General features: G+C 37.9%; 1 protein-coding gene across 4 annotated transcripts in view; it reads left to right on the top strand.

Moving 5' to 3' along the window:
- The first annotated feature begins 674 nt into the window (after positions 1-674).
- The window catches only part of LOC105194616 (nucleolysin TIAR), a 409,126-nt gene continuing 384,445 nt past the window's right edge, over positions 675-25,355 (top strand). For 3 of the 4 annotated variants that reach the window (XM_026131488.2, XM_026131487.2, XM_026131489.2), the window contains exons 1-2: positions 675-4,092; positions 4,395-4,701. In XM_026131488.2, the coding sequence (XP_025987273.1) occupies positions 4,453-4,701 (249 nt within the window). In that variant the 5' untranslated portion in view covers positions 675-4,092; positions 4,395-4,452. The remainder of the gene's footprint in view (positions 4,093-4,394; positions 4,702-25,355) is intronic. The other variant, XM_011159634.3, reaches the window with a different exon arrangement.

Genomic DNA, 25,355 nt, shown 5'->3' on the forward strand with positions numbered 1-25,355 from the left:
CACGTGCGACAAAGGGGCCAAATGACCAGTGCTGATCGATTCATCGGCGCGCTAACCACATACCTTTAGTTACACTTTTTTGCAGAGAACTTATACAAAAGTAAAGAGAAGAATATGCACATTTTCTTCGAGACTTTTATAATAGAATTTTACTTATAATACTGAAATTTTTTGCTGTTTAAATATCTATTATTGCATAAAATAGTCTAAAAATATAGTTGACTTCAAAATTGAAACTACATTGTAACGAAGATAGTCGTTTCATTATAGTATAATAAATAATCATCCGTTCTTTGACACGAGACATAACGCTGAAATTTAGCGTAATATAAGTCAATCCAAGAAGGCACATAGAATCCGTTCCACGTTAGAAAGGCAAGAAATCGAGTCGAATGCCAAAAAACAACAAGATATACATGACGACATCAGCAACGGAAGTAACGGTAACTGTTTCCGCACGAGAAGCGCCGCTCTGCGCGCCCTCGGTCTCGGGATCGTCTGACCTACCCTCTCTTCTACCACTTCGAACGAAGGAAGGAACGAGCCAGACTCCTACCCTCTGCCACCCACTCGCCCCTCCAGCTTGACGGACCACCCCTCCAGTTACCGCTGCCGCCGCCGCCGCTGCCGCCGCCGCCGCCGCCGCCGCTACCGCCGCCGTCGTCGCCACCACCACCGCGATACATTGCGATACAGGGTTCTTGTCTCCACGCTGCCTACCTACGTGCAGGACCAGCGCTCCACCAAATCCATAGTCCATTACACCCTAGTCTACGAGACGCCGCGTCACACTACCACCCCGTATCCGCCTTTCATCCGCCATTATCATTTTTTTTGTCCATCGCTTGTAACTCGCGCCGTGACACCTTTTCCCTCACCGTCACGCCAATACTTGTACAGTCGCCGGTCGCATAAACACAACACTATATCAGGACGCACGCGTACAAACAACCACGTTTACGAACCGGTACGCGCCCCCCTCGTAGGTTGCTCTTCGGCATCCGCTCGAGAAAGACCTTGCTCCGAAACGGAAAGGCGTTCGCGAAAGTGACGTTTTTCGGCAGTGCGTGACGGCAAGTTGATCGACGATTGTGACAGGTGCATCGAGTGCGTATGCTTAAGTGATTATTTTAGTGCAAGGCAACGTGTAATTCTTCCGGAAATACGCATCGTCAAATTAAAATTCTGCCCGTAGAATAGTGCTTGTGCCCGACGGCTGAGAATCTTTTATGGCCTAGCGACGAATACGAGGATTTGTGAGATTTCTAGTGACACTATCGACTCGAAACTTATTGGTTAACGTTAACTTAGCACGTTAAAATCATTTGAATGATTTAATATTGTTATCGTGAGACAGGAAAATTTATACTGAAAAATTAGATTAAAATAAATTTCGTAGATATCTGGTGAAGAATCCCGGTATATCAAGAACGATTTATTTTACATCCTTAGAAATTGAATAAGAAACGCTGATTGATATCTGGTTCGTGTCTATCGAGATAAAAGGATATTTTGAAGCAGCTGCGACAATCTCTGGATAATTCGATTGACAGGATAAGCGCGCACCTGATACCCCACGCTGTCTCTCGTACATCTCGACTTCTTCTCATCGTTTAATCGATTTACTCACCGAATCGTGTTCTACCCTTTTGTCTTGATTACTCGCTCGTATATCTCGCCGCAACACGATTAAATTTCTAAGCGTACAAGCGACGTTTATCCCATTCTCAGATCTCGTCCCAAAAGTGAGAAGTGACCTTTACGGGTAGACGGTACCCTCGTTGCTCTATCAACTTTCGTATTAATCATATAAATAAACATCAGCTTCATATTCCGGGAATTTGCGTAGTTACGGCGCGCGAGGGTTACTTAAAATTCACGGCGTTGAGATTTCATAAAAACTTCGGGCGCGACGTTGACAACGAAACGCAGGGTGAAAGTAGTTGAACTCAAGCTAGTACGAGCCACGTGAAACTGGTCGCTACCTCGCCGGGCCGTACAGATCCTGGAGGCTTGAAAGCCCCTGGTTTCCCGCGCACAGCAAGAGCGAAGCACACACAACCACCCCAACCAACCAACCGACGAGTCGACCCACCGCCACCAACCCCTACACACAACAACCCAACGAAGCATCCCCCACTCTGAATCGCACAACAGCCTGAGCGGAAGTGCTAGTCAGTCGGCGAGCGACCTTCCAACATTACGGGTTAGGTTCCCTCTTTTTCCACCCGTCGTGTCTTTAACCTCATTTGTACGATCGCGAGGACCAGCCGCTTTGTTTGATTTACCCGTGAAGGAAGCAGAGAAAGTCGCCGCAATTAAGAGTGTTAATCCTCTTACAAAGATCGGAAGTAACCGCCGCTTTTTATTTCATATGTCATTCGCGCGGCAACAACGTTTAACCAGATTTCTATGATCCATACCTGTCATACCTGAAAGATATTTAACGTTAGAAAGAAAGAAAAAAAAAGAAGGTGCTATTTGAACGATCAGTGATTAGCGTTCTTCCAATTGTGCGTGTACCGCGAACCTCGTGTCTTTCATTGCAACGCGTTTGTAAGCGAAAACCTTCGTGCGACGCGTACGACTGCGAGTGTTGTTCACCATAGTCCGTTCATCATCAGGAAGATTTTAATAGGTTTTAATAACAAATAACATAAAATTGCAAGTTGCAAGATACGTATGGTAAACACACATGCTGCAGTATCTTCAATTATAAAGCGGGAACACACATTTTATGACTTATATTGCTGAATCAACTGGCATAGGTCTCCCGAATAGATTGCTCCGTTACAGACTACTGAGACTGAAACACATGCTCTGCCGACTGTTAGGAAGACATCGTCAGTTTGCCGGTTTATACAATGCAATGAAACATGCTCAGTTGTACCATTTCAAACAACATAACAATTGAGTCTTGAAATCCATTGTCCGTAATTTAATACTTAATTATTGCTAATGCGATGGTTTGTCCATCACTTTAAGGGAGAAAAGGAATTTTTTTGACAAGAAGATATATTACGGACTTTTCTAATTGCGGTGACGTATTATACAGAAAAATAGATATTTGCGATCCACAACCATACCGGCATTCTCATTGATATAGATTTCCCAAGTCGACCACGTGGCGGTGAAGTGAGCGTTGACTGCGCCAAGAGTATGCGGTAAACACATTCTACCGGGACGAGATTTGATCAAATCTAGCATATTTCTCAAAAACATTTCATAGAAAATCGTGACAAACGTGGAAAGCAGTTCTCAACACGATCGCATCGTTCGGTGGTAAACAGAGGTGTTATAATCAGTGTTAACAAAGTTTAAAAACTGAAAACATCGACGGCTGAATTTATTTATTAAAACTTATCTTTCTTCGCCACGAGGTTGCAGTGAAAATAGTGATTTCCCACTAATTTGTTTAAAGCAATCTTTCCACGTGAGTGTCGGTGATATATATTTAAAAAGTAAAGTCGAAGTGAAGCGTTTCAAGCTGTCTCAGTTGATTGTCATCGCTTGATCCGAGAAGATTTGGAACAGATCAAGGATCAGCGTTTGTCACGAGCAAGTTCAGAGTAGATCACCCCCAAGTTAACAACAAAGTAGCAAAATCCCGCCCGCAGGCAAACGTGAGTTTAAAGAAGCCCAAGTTGAAATTGTTCAGCCCGGATCAACGATCGACGTCAACAGGACGTATCAACAAGCCCCTCAGCAAGGAGGGTGGGTGCAGTGGTGCAGTGGTTGCCGGAGGGCCAGCGAGCTTGGGGTGGCCTCGTCCACAGGCGCCTTGGCACCAAGCGCACCGGGCCCCGGGGCTGCGGTGGTGGGTTGCCTGGTTGGGGTGTACCCGTGTTCTCCCTCCTCCACGGGGCCCAGGGGCCCCCTAACTCATCATCTCCAGGCTATCCCGAATCAGCAACAGCCAATCGGCTGCCGTGCCTGTTGCTGCGTGCATAACAATCACCAGCCAGCTTCGGTCCAGCTTACCAGCCAGCGGGGCGGTCTATCGCTGAGGGTAGCGAGGGTGGCGTCCACCACCTCCGTCCGAGCCGCCCCCTACGCCCACCCCCAGCACCAGGGGCTGGGGCAGGAGTGCAGGTAATGATAAATCATTAAACATACATTGTAGCTTCACTTCGACACGTATTACTACCCCCTACTACTACCACTACTAGTACCACTACCACTACTTCTACCTCTACTACCACTACTACCACTACTAGTGCTACGCTCCTACTCTGCTCGTCGTCGTCGTCGGCAGTACTTGACAAAAATAATAATATAATAAAAGTAACGATATACACGTAGTAGCACGCCGAAATTAAGAAAAAAAAAAAAAAAACAAAAACACGGTTGATGGAGTAAAGAAAGTTACCCAAAACAAAAAACGCACGAAAAAGGTGTAGGGAGGAGACGGGGGCATTGGGTGGAGGTGGTGCGCACATCCTCGGCAGCCCGATGCTGTTCGTCCCGTTCACGGTGCCCACCTTCCCTGCGACGCATCATCAGACGACTCATCCTGCGCATCAGTCGCATCAACAGCTGCAGGCCAACACCCAGAATCCGGTGCAGCAACCGCAGCAGCTCACCCAGTTGAATCAGCTGAGCCATCTGAATCATCAGGGCATCGTACCGGTGACAACCAATCAGCCGACTATACACAGCACCAGCTGTTCGCCGCAGCAACAAGCAACGACACCGAATAAGGTAAAAGATCATTCGATTGCTTGACGTGTCTATATGCAAAAGGAATATTTCAAAAGTATCAGAGAACATCGACTTGTTTGGGGGATACATTTTATAAATGGCTACCACTGCAAATCATAATAATAATCATACTGTTGAATTTCGCCCCAATATGTTAATTATGTTAAACATGCATATTTGTTGTGTTAGGAAAAGAGTGTTATAATAGCACGTTATTACATAGATATGGAAATCATGGCTGATTATCATGTATAACATGATTATCTGCACATAAACAACAGGTCAAAGATAATCGAGTAAAATGTATGCTTGACTTTATAAAATTCTCACTTAGTTTTCTAATGCAATGAAACGTATTCAATCTTTTGCTGATAACCTTAAAATATAATATTATGCTATCATATCTACATAATGTCAATAAAATTAATTGAGTAATTTGTAAAATAGTATCGCTAAGATGACATAGCAGTACTGATAGCAATAATATTTCTTTAAAATTTTATATATAACATTTAACAGTTGAGACATACGAGTACATTAGATGACTCTCAATATCAACGTTATTTATCATCGCGTTATTACAGTTTTATTCTATAACTCAAATTAAAAATACAAGTTTCTCCACTCAAACGTAAATAATAAATAAAACAGTATATTAAAGATAAATAGTAACTCATATAATAACTACCATGTACGCATATATACAACTGTATCTCTTGATTTTTTAGTATCATCTTTCATTTAACTAAAACTGATATAATCTGTATAAAATAAACTAAAACTTTGTGTAATTAAAAATTTTTTTGTATTCCATTTATTCTTGGATGGAAATTTACTCTGTTCTTCTTGATACAATATTGTTTATATTCGTCCAAAAATAGATAAAATACAAAAAATTTCAAAATTTTAGTTTATTTTATAAAGAATGAAATACTACAATCTAAACGTGATATATCCATTTAACTTATAACCAAATCCTATCTGCCTAATATCAATTTAACTGAAAATATCGAACATATACCATATTTATGTGCCAAAATTTCTTTGAAATTTCCTACATAATATTTAAAAGTTGATACATACAAGTATCAATATAAGCACAGTAAATGCGTAGCAAGGTTGAAACGGACGAACTGTGAGCGTAATGGTCCGAAGAAAATAACGCAATATCTATGTCACATTTAATATTGCTCGTAATATCGGTATCGCGATACAAGTTTCGAAGCTCACTAATAGATATTTATTAACATCGAGGCCGACAGCCACGATCTATAATCTATATAACGAGGAGAATTTCCCTTCTGGCCGTTCTGTGGACCTGAACGACCTCTTCCTTACCGGTATCGCCTATGGTGTCGGGATTGTTTCTTCATTTTTCTTGCCTACGCTTCCTCGTAGCCATGCGTTTTTATTATCCTGGCGTAGATTCAAGTCAATTTTCTTTAGCAAGCCATAACTCGCCGGAAGATTCTCCCGAGAAGTACGGCGGCCGATGCGCCATAGTACGAGCAAGACGTCACGGTGTTGGCAGCGAGAACGCGGTTTAATTCTTGAAGTCTGGCAATCCACGGGTGGTGCTTCCTTTTCCGGGGGTTCGTCTCCGTGTAGCTCCTGTAGCTGTAGTACAGTTTGGAAAGATCTTCAACCCTTTCCGTTCTTGGCGCCGACACGCCAATGAGGAGAAAATATGTATCGCGCTTGTTATCAATTATAATGCGATGGGCCAGAGAATTTCTACGTGATACAAATTCCGTTGTAAAAAAAAATTGATTCATATATAAAATATTGATTAATTATCAAAAAATTAAAAAATTCAGTCTTCCATTGCTATCTACTTCATATACAATAGGAAAACACACATGTTTTCTTAAAATATAAATTAAAAATATACAAATTTTTACGAGCCTATCATTAAATAAAATATAAAATGTTCAGCTTTAAAGCAAACACGCAGCATGAAAGGAAACTTTTTATGTTTGAAGAAAAATCTCGTTATGAGATTATGTGGCGAAAGATTGATAGACCCTAAATCAATGAAAACGTTTACATGTATTTAATGTACGCTATGCGAAACGTTTGATCAATAAACGATGTGTGAAGTGACTCTTACGTCACTCTATGTATATTACGCTGAATATACTATACATCTATTTCCATTATGACGCATATAAGTACACGTCGTGTAATGCACGTGAAAATGTCGCTGACTTAATATACGTAGCGAAGGCCGACACACGTGCACTATTACGAGCAACGTTTACGCATTACATATGTGTATATGTACTATGTAATTTACATAACGGTAATGTATACTCTGTTGTATACATATATGGTGTTATATATGCGCGAGCCACGACATCCGTATGTATTACAAATTCGGAGTGTCTACACGTGACTGTAAAATGTGTGTTCACGTTCTGTGTACACCGCTTCTTGAACTGCACGTATAAATTTCTATAAGCTAGAATACTCGAATGTGCTCAAAAGATGAAATGTTAACTTTCTACGTAGCCATGATTTTTATTCGAGTTAAAAGAATTGTTATATGCAAAGTTTGTTATCAAGTATATTGTTAGAATAAACAAATTGCTGACGGAATATATTAAATCACTTTTCTGTTTTATTCTTTTAAGTGCAGTTTTGATTCTACAAATGCTGATGATCCTGTTTCAAAGTTTCTACAATTACACTAATTTAAATGCAGTTAATTAAAGAAATCAATCAAAGAAACGTTTAATTAAAATGTAATTAATCCAAGAAATCAACTCACGTATAATTAAGAATTAGATGTACAGCTCTGTAGTTTTATTTTCATCCAGATAGAAAAAATATAATTAGAAGTAATACTGTTATATTCTTCTATTATTATAATAATCCATAAGAAAAAACACCTGTTGCCGAATGTACCTACCATCAATATTTAATCATGATGTGATATCACTATCTTTTATTGGTATAATTTATTAGATAAATATATTCTGATATTTTATAAATTTTAAATAAATTGATAATATTCAATATCTATAAACATTTTATAAATTTCTAATATCTGTTTTTTAATGTCTAATCTTATAAATTTTTAATATCTTATACACGTCTTATAAATTTCTTACGAAATGTCTTTACATGACACAATATCCATCGTCATCTCGTGCTTCACGTGAGACTATTCTTTCTATATTACTCTATGATCTCTATTATTTTCATTATATAAAAAAATTTAAATAAGGTTAAAAAACGGATTTAAATTAACAAAATTGATAAAATATTATAAAAATACTGTAAAACGGTATTATATTTAAAAAATGTGAACATAATTATCGCTATTGAAGCAAAATTTGTGAGGAGGTATCTCTGTAAAATAAGCGGAAGGCGCTTTCTCATCCAATAAAGGGTTACAACTTCGCAGGTAGGCCTTTAGGAAAGATGCGAAGTACGAGGAGCAATGAGGGGAAGTGGGGGAAAATACCAGAATTTCTAAAGCGAAGGAAATAGCTGCTAGTGGGTGGGGACGGGAGGCAGGAAGACTTTGAGAGTTGTTCGCGTAACTTTATTAATTAAAGGCCGTTAGTCCTTGTTGCTCGATACACCTTATATAGCCGCCACGGTCATGGTTCTCTCATACAAAGAACAAGCTTCTCGTCTCCCTTTTCCATCCCTATGCTTCTTGGCGCCTTCGTCAACGAGCTTATCCGCGTATCGATCATCGTCACTATCCACTATAGTAAATAGTGCTTTGCGTTATTCTTCTTTATGTATTGTCGCTTTTTCCTCGCTTGCGTAAACAATCTCTTTTAGCACATTTTAATCAAGCCATCTCTCAGTTTCTCTATTGTTCTCTTTCCTTCTCTTATAAAATACAAAATAATTGTTGAAATTCTGTTTTTGAATAAAATAACAATAAGAGTTGCAATAATCATTAACAATATAATAATTTGATAATTTGATCACAGGTTCTAAGATCTAAATTCAATAAAATGCCAATAAGAGCCAACACAAGATTTACGTATGCGAATTAATTGATTTTAGTATAGAACTTTGATACAATGAAGTGATTATTAAACCCTTTAATTTTAATTATATAAAACTAACAATAAGTTATACAAATTGAGTATTAATTAAACTATTATGTCTTATATAAACATTCTTTTATGCTAGTGTAGCTAAGCTAGAAAATTATTAAGAAACTACAGCGCAGCAAACTCTCTTTAAGTACAGTAGCTGTAATTATCGGATAACAATTCGGCGGCATAAGTAGAATGACTGCTGAATTTTTTAACAATTCTGCATGTTTTTTATTAAAAATATTTAAAAACATTATTTTATTATTACTACAATTAAAAAGATTACAACATTAATCTGTTTTACATTAATTTATATTATTTTTATAATTTTTTATTAAAATTGATGAATGAGAAACACTTTCAGAAGAAAAATGTTGTAGAATTAATTTCTTTAAAAAGTTGTAGTTTAGTTGATTACAAAATTTTCTTGTTATTGCTGCTATCAAATTGTTTCCCGATTTGATTCTCAAGTAGCATTTTCATCGTTCATACGTTTTGCCGTACAGAAAAGATGAAATATGGGCTGTGCGTATTATTTTTTAATCTAGTTGTTTTCTCTTGAGTTTCCTTTCTCATATATGATCACAAATGTACAGTTACATCATCCCATAGTGTTATGATTCAATGTGATATCTCGTGTCCACGAAGTGTTAAACTGAAAGACAAGTACTGAGCGCTATCGAGGGTTCTTCCTATCCATATCACACCAAAGAAAAAGGCGACTCATTCGCGCCACTTCATCGTCTCGTGTCCTCCGCGTTGCCTCCGACGCAACAGCTCCGACATCCATCATCGTCACCATCTATCGTCGTTTTTCGCGCAAAGAAAGTACCTCACGATTGCCGCGCAATATCGCACCGCGTACGAATTCTTTTTACGTTGTAACGCTTACTTCACGCTTTAAGTTTCGTTAGCACTGAAAACATTGTGCGAGAAACATTGTGCGAAAAGATAATTATAAGTTGGCTAGCAAACGTAATAAAAAGCGTATAAGGACACGTCTAACAAATGATAACCGGTTGCCACAATTAGAACACTTGTCTTAATTAGAAAAATGCTATTTGTATGGTAAAAATGAGTGGGCTGCAGACAGAAGAAAGTGCAGAAGAAACTCATTACGGGGGTGTGTAAAGTTGGAGTGGACCGTGTGCCTTGCCTGCCTACCTGTCTGCGCGGGGACGCGAATGAAGGGTGGTAGAGCCGGGTGCTGGATGAATGGGACATTCGCGATGGGTGGCGGGAACGGCCTCGCGTTTTCAAGGCAAAGCGACGCGGAGGTTGCCGGCGATGGCCAGGGGGTGTGCCGCACGGGGAGAAGATCAAAGCACTGGAGATGATTTCATTACGACACGCCACTCGTCTACTATGTTGAAATATCAAAAGAGTGGCGGTCTCACACAAGTATGGCAGTCGGCGACGCGGCCCGACGCAGCGCGTGGAAGTTTTCTGCACAATGCTCTCTTCTTGCCGAGTTAAAGAGACTAACAAAACTTGCGCGGGGCAGGGGAAAGGTAACGCGGCACAAAAAGAAAAAAAAAATAAGTCGGGGCGCGAGACAACCCTTCGCGTTTCTGATTTCAAACTCCGCTCTATTTGCCCAGAGGGAGGAATATTATTAGCTCAAGCTGCCGTCTATTGTCGAAATAAACTCGGTCGTGTTGCGGGGTAAGGATAGATGTTCAAGGTTATTCTCTCGCGTTTAAAAACTTTGAATTAATGGACAATCAACTATTGAATAAAAATCAATTACCTTAAATTATATTAAGACATCAAAATTATTGATTTATTATAAGGAAATTGAAATTAATATCTTTAATATATCAATACAGGACATTTCATTTTAAAAAATTATATGAAAGCAAACAAATTACATTATTAATAATAAATTCTTATACATCTATTCATCTATTTATTAATTGTGATTGATTAAAATTCCGAAAAGGGTACATATGACAAAATCTGCGCTAGTCATCATTTTTATGCACACTTCATATCCTATACTGTACATGTATTAATCAAAATAAAGTTTATCAAGTAGATATACAAAAAGCAAATAATTAAATTAGTTTCATTTACTATTAATTTTGTGAAAGTAATTTTGATATTAACGTAAAAGTAACCATTTAAAAAATACAAAAAAAAGAGTTAATTAAAAAAGCAACTTTTAATTCTAGGAAAAATATAAATCTGCAGAAAAACTATTTAGATTTATCACACATTAATCTAACATTTTATTATAAATTTGTTATTAAGTCTACTACAAATTATTTCAAAAATTATCAAGTGATTAATTTTTGTTTAAAATTTTTATGCATAAGGGCTGGATTAAATCACTTCCACCTTTAATTATATGAAACTAATCGCACTCGAGATTCGTTAATATCGCGCACTTTTGACCGGTCGAGTAAATTTTACAAGCCTTTGTATTTTTAATGTCCCTGTCCCGACCTTCCATCCATTCGCCGTTTATCGCGCCCTATCTCGCACGAGCTTAACGATGGGCCGGAGAAAATCGCAATCACCGGTTTCGCCCGTGAGGTATACCGTGCAATTTTTCGTGATTTCAATAAACGGGAATATTCTCAGATCGATGTGTAAAGTCGTTTAGAGCTTACCCCCGCGCGATCGCGTGTGCACCCCGAAGGCTATGCCGGCTGGACGAGTCAGTAATTAAAACGAAATTCGTAAAAAGGAACAGCCGCACGGTTCGTAATGGATACAACATAATGGATACAAGGCACAGCGGGGGGCAGGGGGCCATCATAAAATTTTACAAATGAGCGTGTGCCCAAGCGGTGGCTTACGCAGAGCGTCGGCGCAGAGGAGGAGAGGGTACAGAGAAGGCCAAAATAAAAAAAAGGGACATGCACCAAAAGCAGGGGCAAAAACCGCGCCGAATAGCGCTACGCCGCGTTGGCGGTGCTTGCTCTTTCGCCGCTTTCTCTATTCTCCCCTTGCGTCTCCGGGACCACCACTGCGCTGCTCCCGTACCGCAGATACAAACAAACAGCAGCGGGTCATACAGGCGAAGTAACAAATGCCGGACATTTACATTTAGCAGCGAGGGTTCTGCCACCGTGAGCCCACCCCTCCCCCTTCCCCATCACCGACCAACCCATTCGTGCCTCCACCGCAATCCCCGCGCATTTCGACGATGTCTCTTTTTCTCCAATTCTCCAGTCCGCGTTTTCTTTCTCGCTCTCGCGTTTCCACTCACGGATCGCGCTCGGTAACGAGGGCGCACGTGTATGCAACTTTATTATGTACGATGGTTTCCCCCACACAGTCCACAGTTAGCTCTGCGCCGGGCTTCCTGGCACTTGCAAATTTTCCGCTTTTAAATGTTAATTTCGACGTAATCGATGGTGCCGCTGCCGCATGGATGCTGGCATACTCTTTCTCTTTCTTTCTCTACCCTTTGCCCTACTCTCTTTACCGTTATCCTTACCAAAGTTGACCTTATTCTTGGATCTTTTACTGTTTCTTAGTATAAACCTCTTTGTTTCGTTAATTAGAACACGCTTTGTATGCTATTACACCTCGTACTTTATTCTTCTAATAGCTATTTACTTTTATACTACTTATACTATTTATATTTCTAATAGCTTTGTAGTGCACAATCTTTTTGCACGATCTGTACGATCTAATCAATTTTATTATCAGCCTCTAAGCTTGTTTGAGGCCAATGATAAACGCTACTTTTATTTTTCTAATAGTTTCTGTTTTATAATTTGTTGCTGTATATATATTGTCACAGTGTCGACAAATATATGTATTGAAGCTACTCATCAAATGTTTAGTAGACAGTTTGGTCGAATTGTGAAATTTTGCATACACGTTGCTTTTAATATTACATACACATTTTTATTCAGAAGAAGAATAGAGTTTCAGTTATTAACTTATGTATGTACAAAGCAACATGACCACGCTAATTTAGCGTTTAAAGATGAACATCAGCTTATTCATTCTAGCAATTTCTAATGTTTGGACGTGACTTTCATAAAAGACGTAATCATCGCGTGAAAACGATCAGTAGAAGTTTTATATGCACAGGGTGCGGCGTCTGACAAGAAATGTATGACCAAACTCAATTCTCAAAAGTAAAATAACCAGCTTTTAATAAAATAAGAACAATACAGTTGAATAAAAAAAAACAGGAATAAAATCATATATAAAATATTGCGTATAAAACATGTTACACCAAAAATGTTAATAAAATTATTATATTCATAAAATACTAATTAAAGATCTGTGAAAATTGAAAACTAAACCAAGATATACTTTTAGTTTTATTATTATGCTAGAGAAAGAGTTGTAAAATATGAATAAAATTCTTCAAACTAAAATATATAGAACTTTTATAAGAACTTTATAAAATTGTATTTAAATCGAGGTGCGTATATATCAACAAAATTTTTTATTAAATATTTTCTTTGTATATTCATTACTTTTTTTTACAATTTCTTTACAAAATGTGTATTAAATAATATGTTATATTAAGACCCTCAATTAATTTTTTATAAGATATTAGTAAAAACAATCTAGGATTTTTTTTATAAATCTGTCGAATAAAGCAGTCAAGATTTTCAGCGGAAATGACACACGAGGCTAAATAACACTCTTAAATTTCGATGTCTATCGAGTAATACCACACTACGAAATATGTCGTGCGTGATCGTTAATTCGATCAACATATTATAGTAAACGTGACAGAAAATTGATGTGTTCCACGTATCCAAGTAGCTAGATATCTGAATGATATCTCCAGCTAATACTGACAGCCGATCCTTAGCCATTCAGAGAATAACGGATATGCTTGGCTGCCTGATAACTACGAGTGTCCAATTATTTCCCGTTAACCGTCCGATTGTCGTCCATTCCAATGCAATGATACTTCTACTTCGAAATAAGCGATGCACCGATGGCGTCGCCTCCGACAACTCCACTTAATATAATTATAAAGTATCGATCCAATTCTGTACAAGCTAAAGAGGGTGGAAAGTAGAAGATTACTAAACGTTTCGACTAAAGTCATTAGGCGATCTTTTAATAGGTTTTATATTTTGTCTATGTGCGTGCGTGTACGTGCGCCCACACTTTTGTACATAAATGTGTAGTCTTTCACTTATAATAGTTTATTTTAATGAATGAAATTAGCAGATAATTAATGCAAGAAACTTTACAATTAGCAATTGAACATGATCCAAATTTTACCGAGACGTACAATAGTACATAGTAGAAATATCTTTAAAAAATTGAGACTTAGTAAAACATACATTCCATATATTCTATCCTCGATGAGACGCTCACAATCATTTGTCATGTTGATCAATTCATCGCCATATCTGGCGAAAATAATATATTTATTAAAAGTTTGTAAGATGTTTGTTTAAGCATTGAGTAAATGTTTAATTGGAATTTTAAAACATTTATTAAAGTATTTATGAGATGGAAATTTAAACATGGAATTGTTTATGAGATGTTTACAACTATGTTTGATAGGCATTCGAAAAATGTTGTGTTATGTTTTCAGAATGTTACAAATATTCGGGGGATTTATTAAAATATCCTTGGAACATTTGTAACGTTCCAAATTTTTGCACAACACTTCCCAAACGCTAACACAGTCAACATAAGACTATTTTCACTAGGATTCTAGGTATTATATCACAGATTTCTGTATGAATTAATTTTTATACAAAATTAAAAACTGTTCCGTCAAAATACATCTCTTATCTTTATTTTTGCCCTCGATTTCAATTTTCTGGATCATCATTTACATCATTTTATTAGAATATAGATGAAAGTTTCATCGATTGCGCCTTATACATTCTACTGTGCTGATTTTTATGTACAAGAAATAGAATTACGCCTCGTCTGACGGTGGTGTCACGTACTGCTCGCTAGAAATCTCCATGTAGAAATGTTTATCGATTGTTTACGAACGGAACGTTTAAGAAAAGTGAAATTGTTTTGATGTGCACTGAAATCAATGTTGCGTCAGTGTTCTTAAAGCGTTTCTTATGGAGTGTTTTAGTAGAGTTTAATGACTATATCCATTTCCATTATAATTTTCCAAGTGTTTGTAAAGTTGTTGTTCAACATTGGATTTACCAGATGTTTGCAACATGCATCCAAATAGTATAACCATTAATAAAACTCTTTATAAACAGAGTAACCATCGATAAAATTCTTCACAAACAGATGTAAACACTCTTCACTCTAACAATTTTCGCCAGGAATACAACATACTTTTGCTTCGCATGGCAATTAAGAAAACAAAAAAAAAGTCGCGAGACGGAGAAAGCGACAGAAAACAAAACGGCACCGGCTAAAAGAGGTCGGAGAGGGAAGAACGTGGGCAACATACGAGGGTCAAAGGGTGGAAATGGGCGTCGGGTGGTGGCGGCAGAGGTGGAGCGACTCGTTATGCACGAAACGCATTACTTTTATCTCGGGCAAGCCGAGAGTGGCGCCGAATTGCAATCAATTTTTTGTCTTTCTTCTTCAGCCGCACTCATCGCTCACCCTCTGCCTCGCTCGGCCCCATTCTATCCGCGGTCCACTCAGTTCCGTTCCTTTTAGTTCCGTTCTGAACTGATCCGTGCCTGCGCCGCGCCGGGCCGTGTTTCGTTCATTCGTTCGTTCGTTCGTTCGTCCGCTCATTCGTTCAGGATGGCTGGCGTTACCCCGTGCAACCGGAATTTGCATCCGGGATCCCACTATTTGCATTTCAATTCCGCGAGACTCTCGCTACCGCTGCCACCGCCGCCGCCGCTGCCAAACGGCGGGTACAAACATAAATACGAATTCAAGGGTCTACAGGCCACTATACACCGCCTGACATCGCTGGCGAGTCAGTGCTCTTGTTACGCCTAGTTACTAACCACCGTCCGATTTCCCGCACCACTTATCCATTATCAAATCAAGGAGGAAGCTCGATGTATCGATAAATCAAAGCACGAGTGACTGGGTTTTGCTGTGCTAAGTAAACAGACTTTCAACAAACGTTTTTCTTTCTCGAAGAATGTTTTTTCTTTCGGTTGCTTCCTCAGAATTATTTAATAAATTTATGCAAAAGCGTAATATGGTATTTATGATTTTAGTATTTTTTATATCATACTAGTAGTGTCATATAAAACACGTTGATTTATTCGTATAAGATAATTCTCATAATCCAAACGTATTAAATTTTGTCATAAAAAGCAGAAGCGAAATGAAGTACATACCTACAACATAAACGAAAAGCCTACTCACACACGCGAGATGCTGATTTTATCGTAATACGAGCGAGTGATTAGAAGCGTAACAAAAACGCTAATATCAACATAGCTCCGAAGCTCGTAGCATGATATATTCCATGATTTATCTATGCCGCTAAAGAGGATTTATCCGTGTACATAACATAAGTCAGTTGACTACAGCGATTAGTAGCATACTGCACTTGAATTCTGCTGCGACGTTAAATGCCTTAGCGAATTCCTTAGCCGCACATATTTTATTGTAAAGCCCATTATAAAGTTTATGTTCAACAAATGATTAACATCCTTCAACCTAATGTTTAAAGTTCGAACAACGTTTTGCTGCGATTAATTCACAATGCGCAAAGGCAACTCCTCTTCGGATGTCGAAAGGATCGATACCCCGCTGTTTATCTTTCAACGCGCAATGTCACGCGTCGACCGGCGATTACAATATTCCAATAAATAATTTAAAATACCATCGATCTATCTTAAACAGTGCACATAATTCTTCCGCAATATTTCACGTCTACGGAGCGTCCCCCGTCTCATCTTCCGCGAATAAATCTTCGAGTAACCGTTCCATATGCACCGCTCGCGCGTATAGCAAAAACATTAATGCGACGCTTTTCCTAACGTGTCCACGTCGGAGTACCTACATCCGGTGATTTATCGACGCTGATACACGATAGTAGCTGCGTATCGCATCGTTATAACTAACCCCTTCATTCCGGAAGGCCCCTTAGGCGATGCTCTCTTCGCCGCTCACGGTCCGATCGATCACATATACTTGCTCTCTCGCGCCTCCATTCTTTCTCTGTCGCTCTTACTTTCTCGTGCGTCGAGTTGGCCGATCGTGATCGTCAAAGGGTCGCTCACTCGTAATCAGTCGTGCGAGGGCTCACGCACGTTCTACCGCGACTATCGGGGTCGTTAACCCCCACCTCCGCGCCCTTTCCGCGCTATTCCACCGGTCGATCTCTCTGCAACAACATGCAGACCCTCGTCCAGAGTCGATGCCTGCCCTCGAACCCCTTTCACGGGCAGCTGGATCTCAGGTGAGACGTGAACGAACAAAAGAAAATAAGAGTGGGGGTGAAATAAAAATAAAGATCATGGAAGAGGTATCCGTGCGAGTAAAGCCCTTCGCTGAATTCGCGGATGGTTCGATGCTTAGCATTTTCCACATATGTATGTAGATAGCCATGGATATCCCCTAATCCCTTTACAAATGTAAACATGTATTATTGTTTCTCTATCATGTATCATATATGTAACGATGTTGAAATAAAATAATTAAAAAGTTATGTAAAAAAAAAAAACACTAATAAGTCTAAAATGTACGAGTAAACCATAAATAATATTTTTGTAATACTCATAAAACTGATTTAACAAATATAAACAGCATATATCGTTCTATCTCGATGCTTTCCTCACACACAGAAGTGTCTCGCGTTTCTCAGCGCAATGGAAAAAATATATAGGTCGCTTCTCCGCAAAAATCAGAAGAGACAGTTTTGCGAAGCTTAAGCTGCTTTGCGCGATCACAGGTGTACTTTAGTAACGTATCATCTCGCGTCGACCACACTACCGGAGAGCCGCGGGTTTGCACCGTGTTATCCTTGCTTCTCTTCGACATCCCGTTCCACCGCCTCGTCCGCGGGAAAGTAGCGCGGTAGAAAGCCGAGGGCAGCGGGAGTAGATTGCAAATGAGAGCTTTTGCAGTGGCTATATTTCTTGCTGAGGTTTTTAATCCTGCGTGCAATGCGATGCCGGCCCGACAGGCAGAACCGTCCAAGCTTTGCCCGTTCTTCTCCCTTTTTTCCTTTTTCACCTCCGCCCTCCCGGTTACCACCTTTCTCCATCGCCTTTGCTTCACTCGAGTTTTCTTTTGGCGTGACCGCTCTTTCCGCCAAGTACTTGCCGCGTATAAAATATTCGCTCGCATTGTATTTGCATACTTATATATAACTCGGTGCATGATAGAAGGTTTGTATGTACTTTGTGCTCGTTGAAACGATCTCAGACAGTGATATTTTATTACATATACATACATGTGCGTGTGGACATACATATATCAAGATTATGATATTGATTATGATATTCTGGATAAATATTACTTTAACTATCAAGTAATGTTATATTAACGTAGTAATTATACACATAATAAAAAATTTACGTGTTTTCAATCTTACAATTACATTATTATGAAATATATATTATTAAAATTATGAAATATTTAAATTGCCCTTTATTATTTGTAAATTAGAATTATTATTATTTTGAAGAACGCATAAAAGTATTGAAATGTAATATATTTTTGTAAAATATATTAAGAAAGATAAATAAATTAAAAGTTATTAAAGCAATTCTTGTTCGACAGATATTCAATTAATGTATAATTCAATTAATCTATATTAAAATATCAAGTTATAAAAGATAATATTATATTATTTCGTTTTCCTACATTATCTTAAATTCTGTGTTAGAAAAGCAATAGCTATCATTACTTCTAAAGTTAATCCTACTATTAATCAACATAATCGAACATGACGTGTTAAGGTGTAATAACAATGACGCCTCAATTATGACAATCATTGTGCTATGCATCTATATGTAATACATGATGTCTACGTTAATTAATGATAAATATGTAGTATATTAATTTGTTACAAGAACATTTACAAATGCCCAATTATAAATATCACAAAATGATTTAATAGCAAATTACGAATTTACACAATATTAAACAGTAGTAGCACATTTTCAAAATATTATTTTATACGAGTTGATAAATGGATTTAAAATTCTTTATAATTAATTTACATAAATTTTCCAAATATATATTACGCGCGCATATATAATTACCTTTAAATTTTAAACATTTTTTGCATTTTTCGTATTTTTGGACATATTTAACTTGATTAAATAAAACATTTGTTGTCATTAACTTTTCTTATCTTAATTTGTAACTAGCAATAGTTATACTGTGTGAAAATACTGTGTGAAAAAATAAGACAGAAAAATAATGCGCAAAGAATGGGTGATTCAAACGTTCAATGCGCTCAGGCTTTCGAAATGATCGTATTTCCGTCGACAATTCAACCGTTTATGAGTTTTCTGTGTCGCAGCTAACGTTTGTCTACGAGACATATTTTCTAGTTTGCGAGGATGTGATATCTCCCATGAGAGAAAAGCTGGAGCACCTGCTTGCTCCCAAGTTGGTCCTAACGCAATACCATGCGCATTGTACTAGAAACTAACCATTCGAAAACTATCGCACATATTCCGTATATACGTATACAGTTTCGCGATAAGCGTTATCTCGTTAAATTTCAATGCATCATTAATTCCTAAAATGTTTACCAAACCATCGATCATTGATTTAAAAATTAAAATTTCGTTAAAAATAAAAGAATAATTTATCAAATTAATATGTTTATAAATAAACGTTGTTTCATGTAATAAAAATATTAGTGTTTATTTTTCAACATTATTATTAATTTTATTTTTGGTTAAAATTTTCTGTATAGGGTATATAAGAAAAGTTGTAAGAAGTTAAACGTTTATAAGTAATTTTTATTTCTTAAATAAAATTTTAAAATTATTTTAATTATTTTGACAGAAAATTTGGAACCTAATATTAAATAGTCGATAATAAGCAGTAAAATTTATTTCAAACAAATTATGAAAAATACAATTTTTTGAATACATTAATCACGAAAGCTTTGCAATGATCAGATAATCGTTAGCCAAGTCCAAATTTATTTCATCAGTATACAGTTGGCTTTCAGTGTTCAATGATAATAGGATAATCGATGAAACTGTCACCTCGTACAAGAGGCGTTTCGATAGGCGGGATTCTGTCGTATTTCAACGAGACAAACCAAAGCCACAGTACGCAGCGTTAAATAATTGCTTGGTATCCGTTCGATTCTCGAGGGTGATTCGGATGGTAGGGTTGTCGATGGAACAGGGATGAAGGGAGGTTGCACGAAATGGAAAACCACGAAAAAAATTGAAGCAACAAAGAGGCAGGAAAGAGGAGTGAGAGAGCGAGAGAAAGAGAGATAAGCGATAAATGAATCAACGATCGTCAGCCACAGGCTAACCACTGACCGAACCCGGGCACTCGGCGCCAACGAGAAATTGAAAATAGAAATGTTTAATTGCCCGAAAACACAAAGCGTGCTTTGATGTAACGTTTTTAATTTTAGGGATATACCCCTAGTGATCATTTCGATTAACACGTTCTAACAAAGAAATCAGCTGTCAAAGAATAGTCAAGACCTTTGACTGAAATAGAAAATTGTAATTGTACTTTGAAAAGAATTTCTATAAGAAAATAAAAATTTTTTACTTTATTAATAATTATACAAAACTATCTATATATATATTAATCAATAATGTTATAAATAGAAATCTTATGCATATACCTTGTAAAAGTCAATTTAAAAAGTCGTAATAAATTTATACGGAACACCTGGCTGTTTCAGTGTGACAAATAGATCACACGGATAGAGGATGTCAGGTAAGATAGGAAAGTCTCTTGAGAAATTGCCATAGACACGGGAATGTGACGAAGGCTCGAGTCCTCTTAAGCCGAGGATAAATACAGGAATCTTGTTATTTCGCTCAGCAACCGAGAGACGATCTTCCTCACGGAAGGAAGCCGAGGACATACATTAACCCTATACGTATTTATCTTCCAGCACTAAAGCGTGTTACGAGTATTTCCTTCCATGGAATATCAGCCAAGTTAATTAAGCACACCAAGAATCGAGCGATGGCACACATCGACATACGTAATAGAATTATGTTTAACTGCGTGCTCTTTACTCTCAACTTGAAGCTAACAATTTGCATATGCTTTAGGCTAACTCTTAATTTTTATAATCGTGTTTATTTAAGGATCTTTATTCACACAATTAGATTTTTTAAATGATTATATTACTTAAGAGATAATTAATGATTTTCACATTTAATGCTTTTAAAAAATATCAGTTTGTGACATGTTATTTTGTGATATGTAAGAATTTAAAAAGACTTTATCGCTTTCATTATTATGATTTGGAAAACTTTTTTTAGTTTACAAAAATATGCTCACAACCCTACTGGGTAACGGAAAGGTCTCCTGGAGCGTATCTTCAATTTTACCTAATAAAATAGGACGTAGCGCCTTGTTAAGCCACCCTTTGGCGCTTGCTAGTAAATTAATGAGCTCACTGCAACACTACACCGTACAAACCCTTATACCATCTCCTAGCCACCCTAAGGCCCACCACCTCTCTACACCACTGCCAGTCTACCCGCTTTGCGCTCTGCTCGGTCTACTCTCGAAACCAGCATTAAATCATACATCAGCGAACGATGCGGCCAGGGGTGAACTGGAAGGAGTTGAGCTAAAGTAAAACCGGGAAATCCAGGACGAGTGAAGAGGTGTCGCATCTACTAATAATCAACCAGAATTTGAAATTCTACGTGGTTTATGGTTATGGCAGGAGGTATGTCGCAAGAATTACTACAAAATTTAACCGCTTCTAAGAGACGATAATATTTAATGTAACTGATTTATAAACTAAGCACAGAGCGTCCACGAGTTTATGTATCATGCCAGATGTATACAAGGTAAAACGTTAAACGGCAACAGTATTGACTTCTGTTTTTAAATTTCCTTATTAAATTAAATTTAATATTATTTTTTTTAATTATAAATTACACACAGCACTCACATGTGCAATATTTTAAATTAGTAAATTGTCGATATACATAACAACAAAAATAATTTTTTTAAACTAACAAAGTTTACCATAAACCTTTATCAATAACAAATGCAATTTGCTATAAAGTAATAATATAATTACACTTTGACAAAATTCAATTATGAAAGTAACTGAATTATGTATATATATATATATATATATATATATATATATATATATATATATATATATTTCTATATTATTTTTATTTAATTTATTATATATTCTACATATACTTTTTGCAAATACGTTTCATAAATTCATGTACAGACACAGGACTTTTTTTGCACATAATATATACAGAAGGGAAGCAGTATGCGTTATCCCGAAGATGACCCAAGTGCGGTCAACTCATGTAATCCTCTTTAAAACCGACAAGAATTAACTTTAGCACATCGCAAATTCGCACCGCATTTCACGGCTCTTATGAATTTAAGCGCCCGCCGTACTCCCGGGAGGTGCAAAGGACGCCGGGAAAGGGTTCATGTGTGGTTACGGAAGAGAAATCCGCAGAGGAGAAAGGCGGAAGTAATGAAAATGCTGGAGTACCTGCGAAGTAGATAGAAGAGGGAAAGTAAAGAGAAATGGCATCAAATTAGAAATGAAAGCAAAACAAAAATAAGATGAGAAAGTAACTAAAGAAAATGGCGATAAATGAAGAATAAATGTATCGCCGACTAATTTGGTATGAAAGAAAAAAGGGTAATGCATCATCAAACGTACAAAAAAAACAATATATCTCATCGTGGATACAAATGGAATAGATCTTTCAATTTCCGCGCAATCACGCGGTGCGGAATATAAAGCTGAGAAATTGTTTAAAAGTAGAAAGTGTAAATGTTTTATTAAAGCTAATTAATTAAATGAGTAACGCGTTGAGAGAAAAAAGTAAATGTTGACAGCGTGATAAATACGAAAGCGAAATGCACAAAGATCTCTGTTGTAGACAAAAGGAGGTACTGATGATATAATATGGTGTCGTGGCTTTTAGTTTACGAGAATGCCGCAAAGCCAGTTTGTCTTTTCTCCCCCCCCCCCCCAACGCCTCGAGCCAGTCGTCCAACTTTGTTAACTCAGTCATTTTTCATACTGCGAATGAGAGAGAGCCGATTTTGTTACCAAAATGCACCGGCCAAAAGTAATAAATTACTTTCTGCTAACGATCGAAACATGTCTGTGATTTGTGCGCCCAAATAGCCGTCATCGTGAAAACCGCACATGTGCATACGTATACCCCGCCGTATACATGGGCACGCGTGTGCAAATAATTTCACGTGATTAAATTCCGATCGCGAATCTTGCGGTTTTGATACAGATGCAAATAACTTAATGCATAATCGAAAACCGATTAATGCATTGTAAGGCTTTGATCTACCAACAATCTAGCCTCGTAAAACTCGCAACATGTCATCGCATACTAAATTTAGGCCGCTTTTGTGACTCGCATGTGACCCGACAGTATTCATCGAGATTATTATACGTCGTGTACACAGTATGCCGTGGGTGCTTATTAATGTCGTTCCTGCATCATCGATCAGGCGTACTGGCAGCGTGGAAGAAAATTGGCGCACTGCGTGGTTACGAAACTTTAAATAAAATGTCGAGCAAATTCACGAGATCCTATTTTTGAACCTTTAAATTATTCTACGAGAATAATTTCATCTCACGCTCGTATGAATGATAAAGAGTTATCAGTGCTTTTTGTCTGTGATATTATTATCTTGATTTGTATACATTACATGAATTAATAAGTAATGTGTTTACGTAATTCTACTTTATGATAATTTATTTTAATGAATAATAATAGCCGACTAAAGTTCACACGTTAATATTTCCAGAGTCGCGTATATTTGAATTAGCAAATACATAAAAATTAACAAATAAATTGATCAGCCTAACCGTTAGCGATATCAAATAATAACCACGTAAAAATGATTTAAAAAAAAAAGAGTTTCTGTTCAGAATTCAGAGCAATGCTACGTTCGAATATAGCTCACTTCACAGAACTTTCAGCTGACACAGCGATAAAATTTTCTGATAAAATTCTTATTTAGAATATCCATCTTGCAATTTTTTGAGTTGATAAAGTTTAGATTTTATCACAACGCTGAAGCTCAAATAGAATAATGAAAAAAAAAACTGATGCTGACTCTTTACTTTTTTTTTTCCTTAATTACGCTACAAATTCTGATATTTCTTGTTGCAACAAGAGCACGCTTGTCACGAATATATTAACATTTTACCTATATAATCATGATAAACGTTGGTAATCACAGGAAGTTCCCCACGATTGATTTCCGCGTACGAATCACCGTTTACTGCAATTTTCCTGCTATGCCAGACCGACGTGACACGGCGCCGCGCGCGCGTTTACATCGAATTTAATTAATCCGTAGATGATCGCACACAGTAATTCGCCACGTACACCGAACCAACCCCATTCTCCATCAGCTTTTCCATTCCATTCTCCGCTAGACCCAGCCGTAGTCGCTTCGCGGGCTACGCCGGCGTGCACCGAATGCGGTTGCGCCTGCCTATCTCGGTTGACAATCTATCAATTAATTAACGAAAATTACGCTCTTGCTAAATTAATACCGGGACCGTTTCTACGTGTGCTGGCACGGCAATACGCCGTGCCGGCGCCGCGACGCGCCGATTGCGATGCTCGTGCGCTGCTGCGGCCGCAACGGGCGACAAGCGCCGGCGGTGCAGCCTCGCCGCGAATTACCGGATATCTTAATGAGTACCGTAATTAATACGGACACAGATTGGGGGAACGTTCGAGGGTGCGGGGGTTAGATAGCGCTTAACCAGAACGTACGGGCTTTGTCACGGACGTGTACAAGATAACCGTATATCTGCTGTGAAATGCAAACCAGCCCGCCGACCATCGTGCAACTCCCCTGCTGCGCTATCTGAGAACGGTATTGCGGTACATCGCCATCGTGAAGTATACGAACGGATACGTTTCACGACGTTATTTGCATTAATGATGGGAAGGCGAGCTGTGACTGCTGCTTCTAACATTTCGATCCCATGCTCGGAGAAAAATAAATCAAATTAAGGTGGAAGTTAATTAGCGTCGGGATTAATTAGACTATGAGATACTCGCTTAACATAAAATATGTGATCTGCTGCAGACATATATTATGTCCCACACCTCCTAAATCATATTTAAATGGAGACGCTACGACTAATTTCGAGAACGTTCGCTAAAACGTGGAATTTTATTCATCACTTTGGCTATTTTACTTTTATATAAATTAAGAATTGAATGGTGGTTGGTGTTTGATGACTGTCGTGGTATAAAGAATAAAGTCATTAAACATTCCAATAGCGCCGTGTTCTTCTCGAATCAAAATCCAAGACACTCTCTGTTCTTTCTCCGGCGCTTTTTATTTTTGTTCGTAATCACTTTCATTGAAAGGATGCAGAGTTGAAGCACGGAAGTTTCACGTAGCTCCTTACACGACGCAATCCTCTCGATCCACGCCGCCTTCCAACGCTAGGCATCTAATAAATATTAACAAGAACTGCGACGAGATGGTAATCCACGGAAGTTCTTCTTTGTGGATGGACTGCGAAGA

This window comes from Solenopsis invicta, chromosome 16, assembly GCF_016802725.1.
Source record: "Solenopsis invicta isolate M01_SB chromosome 16, UNIL_Sinv_3.0, whole genome shotgun sequence".
In the NCBI taxonomy this organism is placed as follows: Eukaryota; Metazoa; Arthropoda; class Insecta; order Hymenoptera; family Formicidae; genus Solenopsis; species Solenopsis invicta.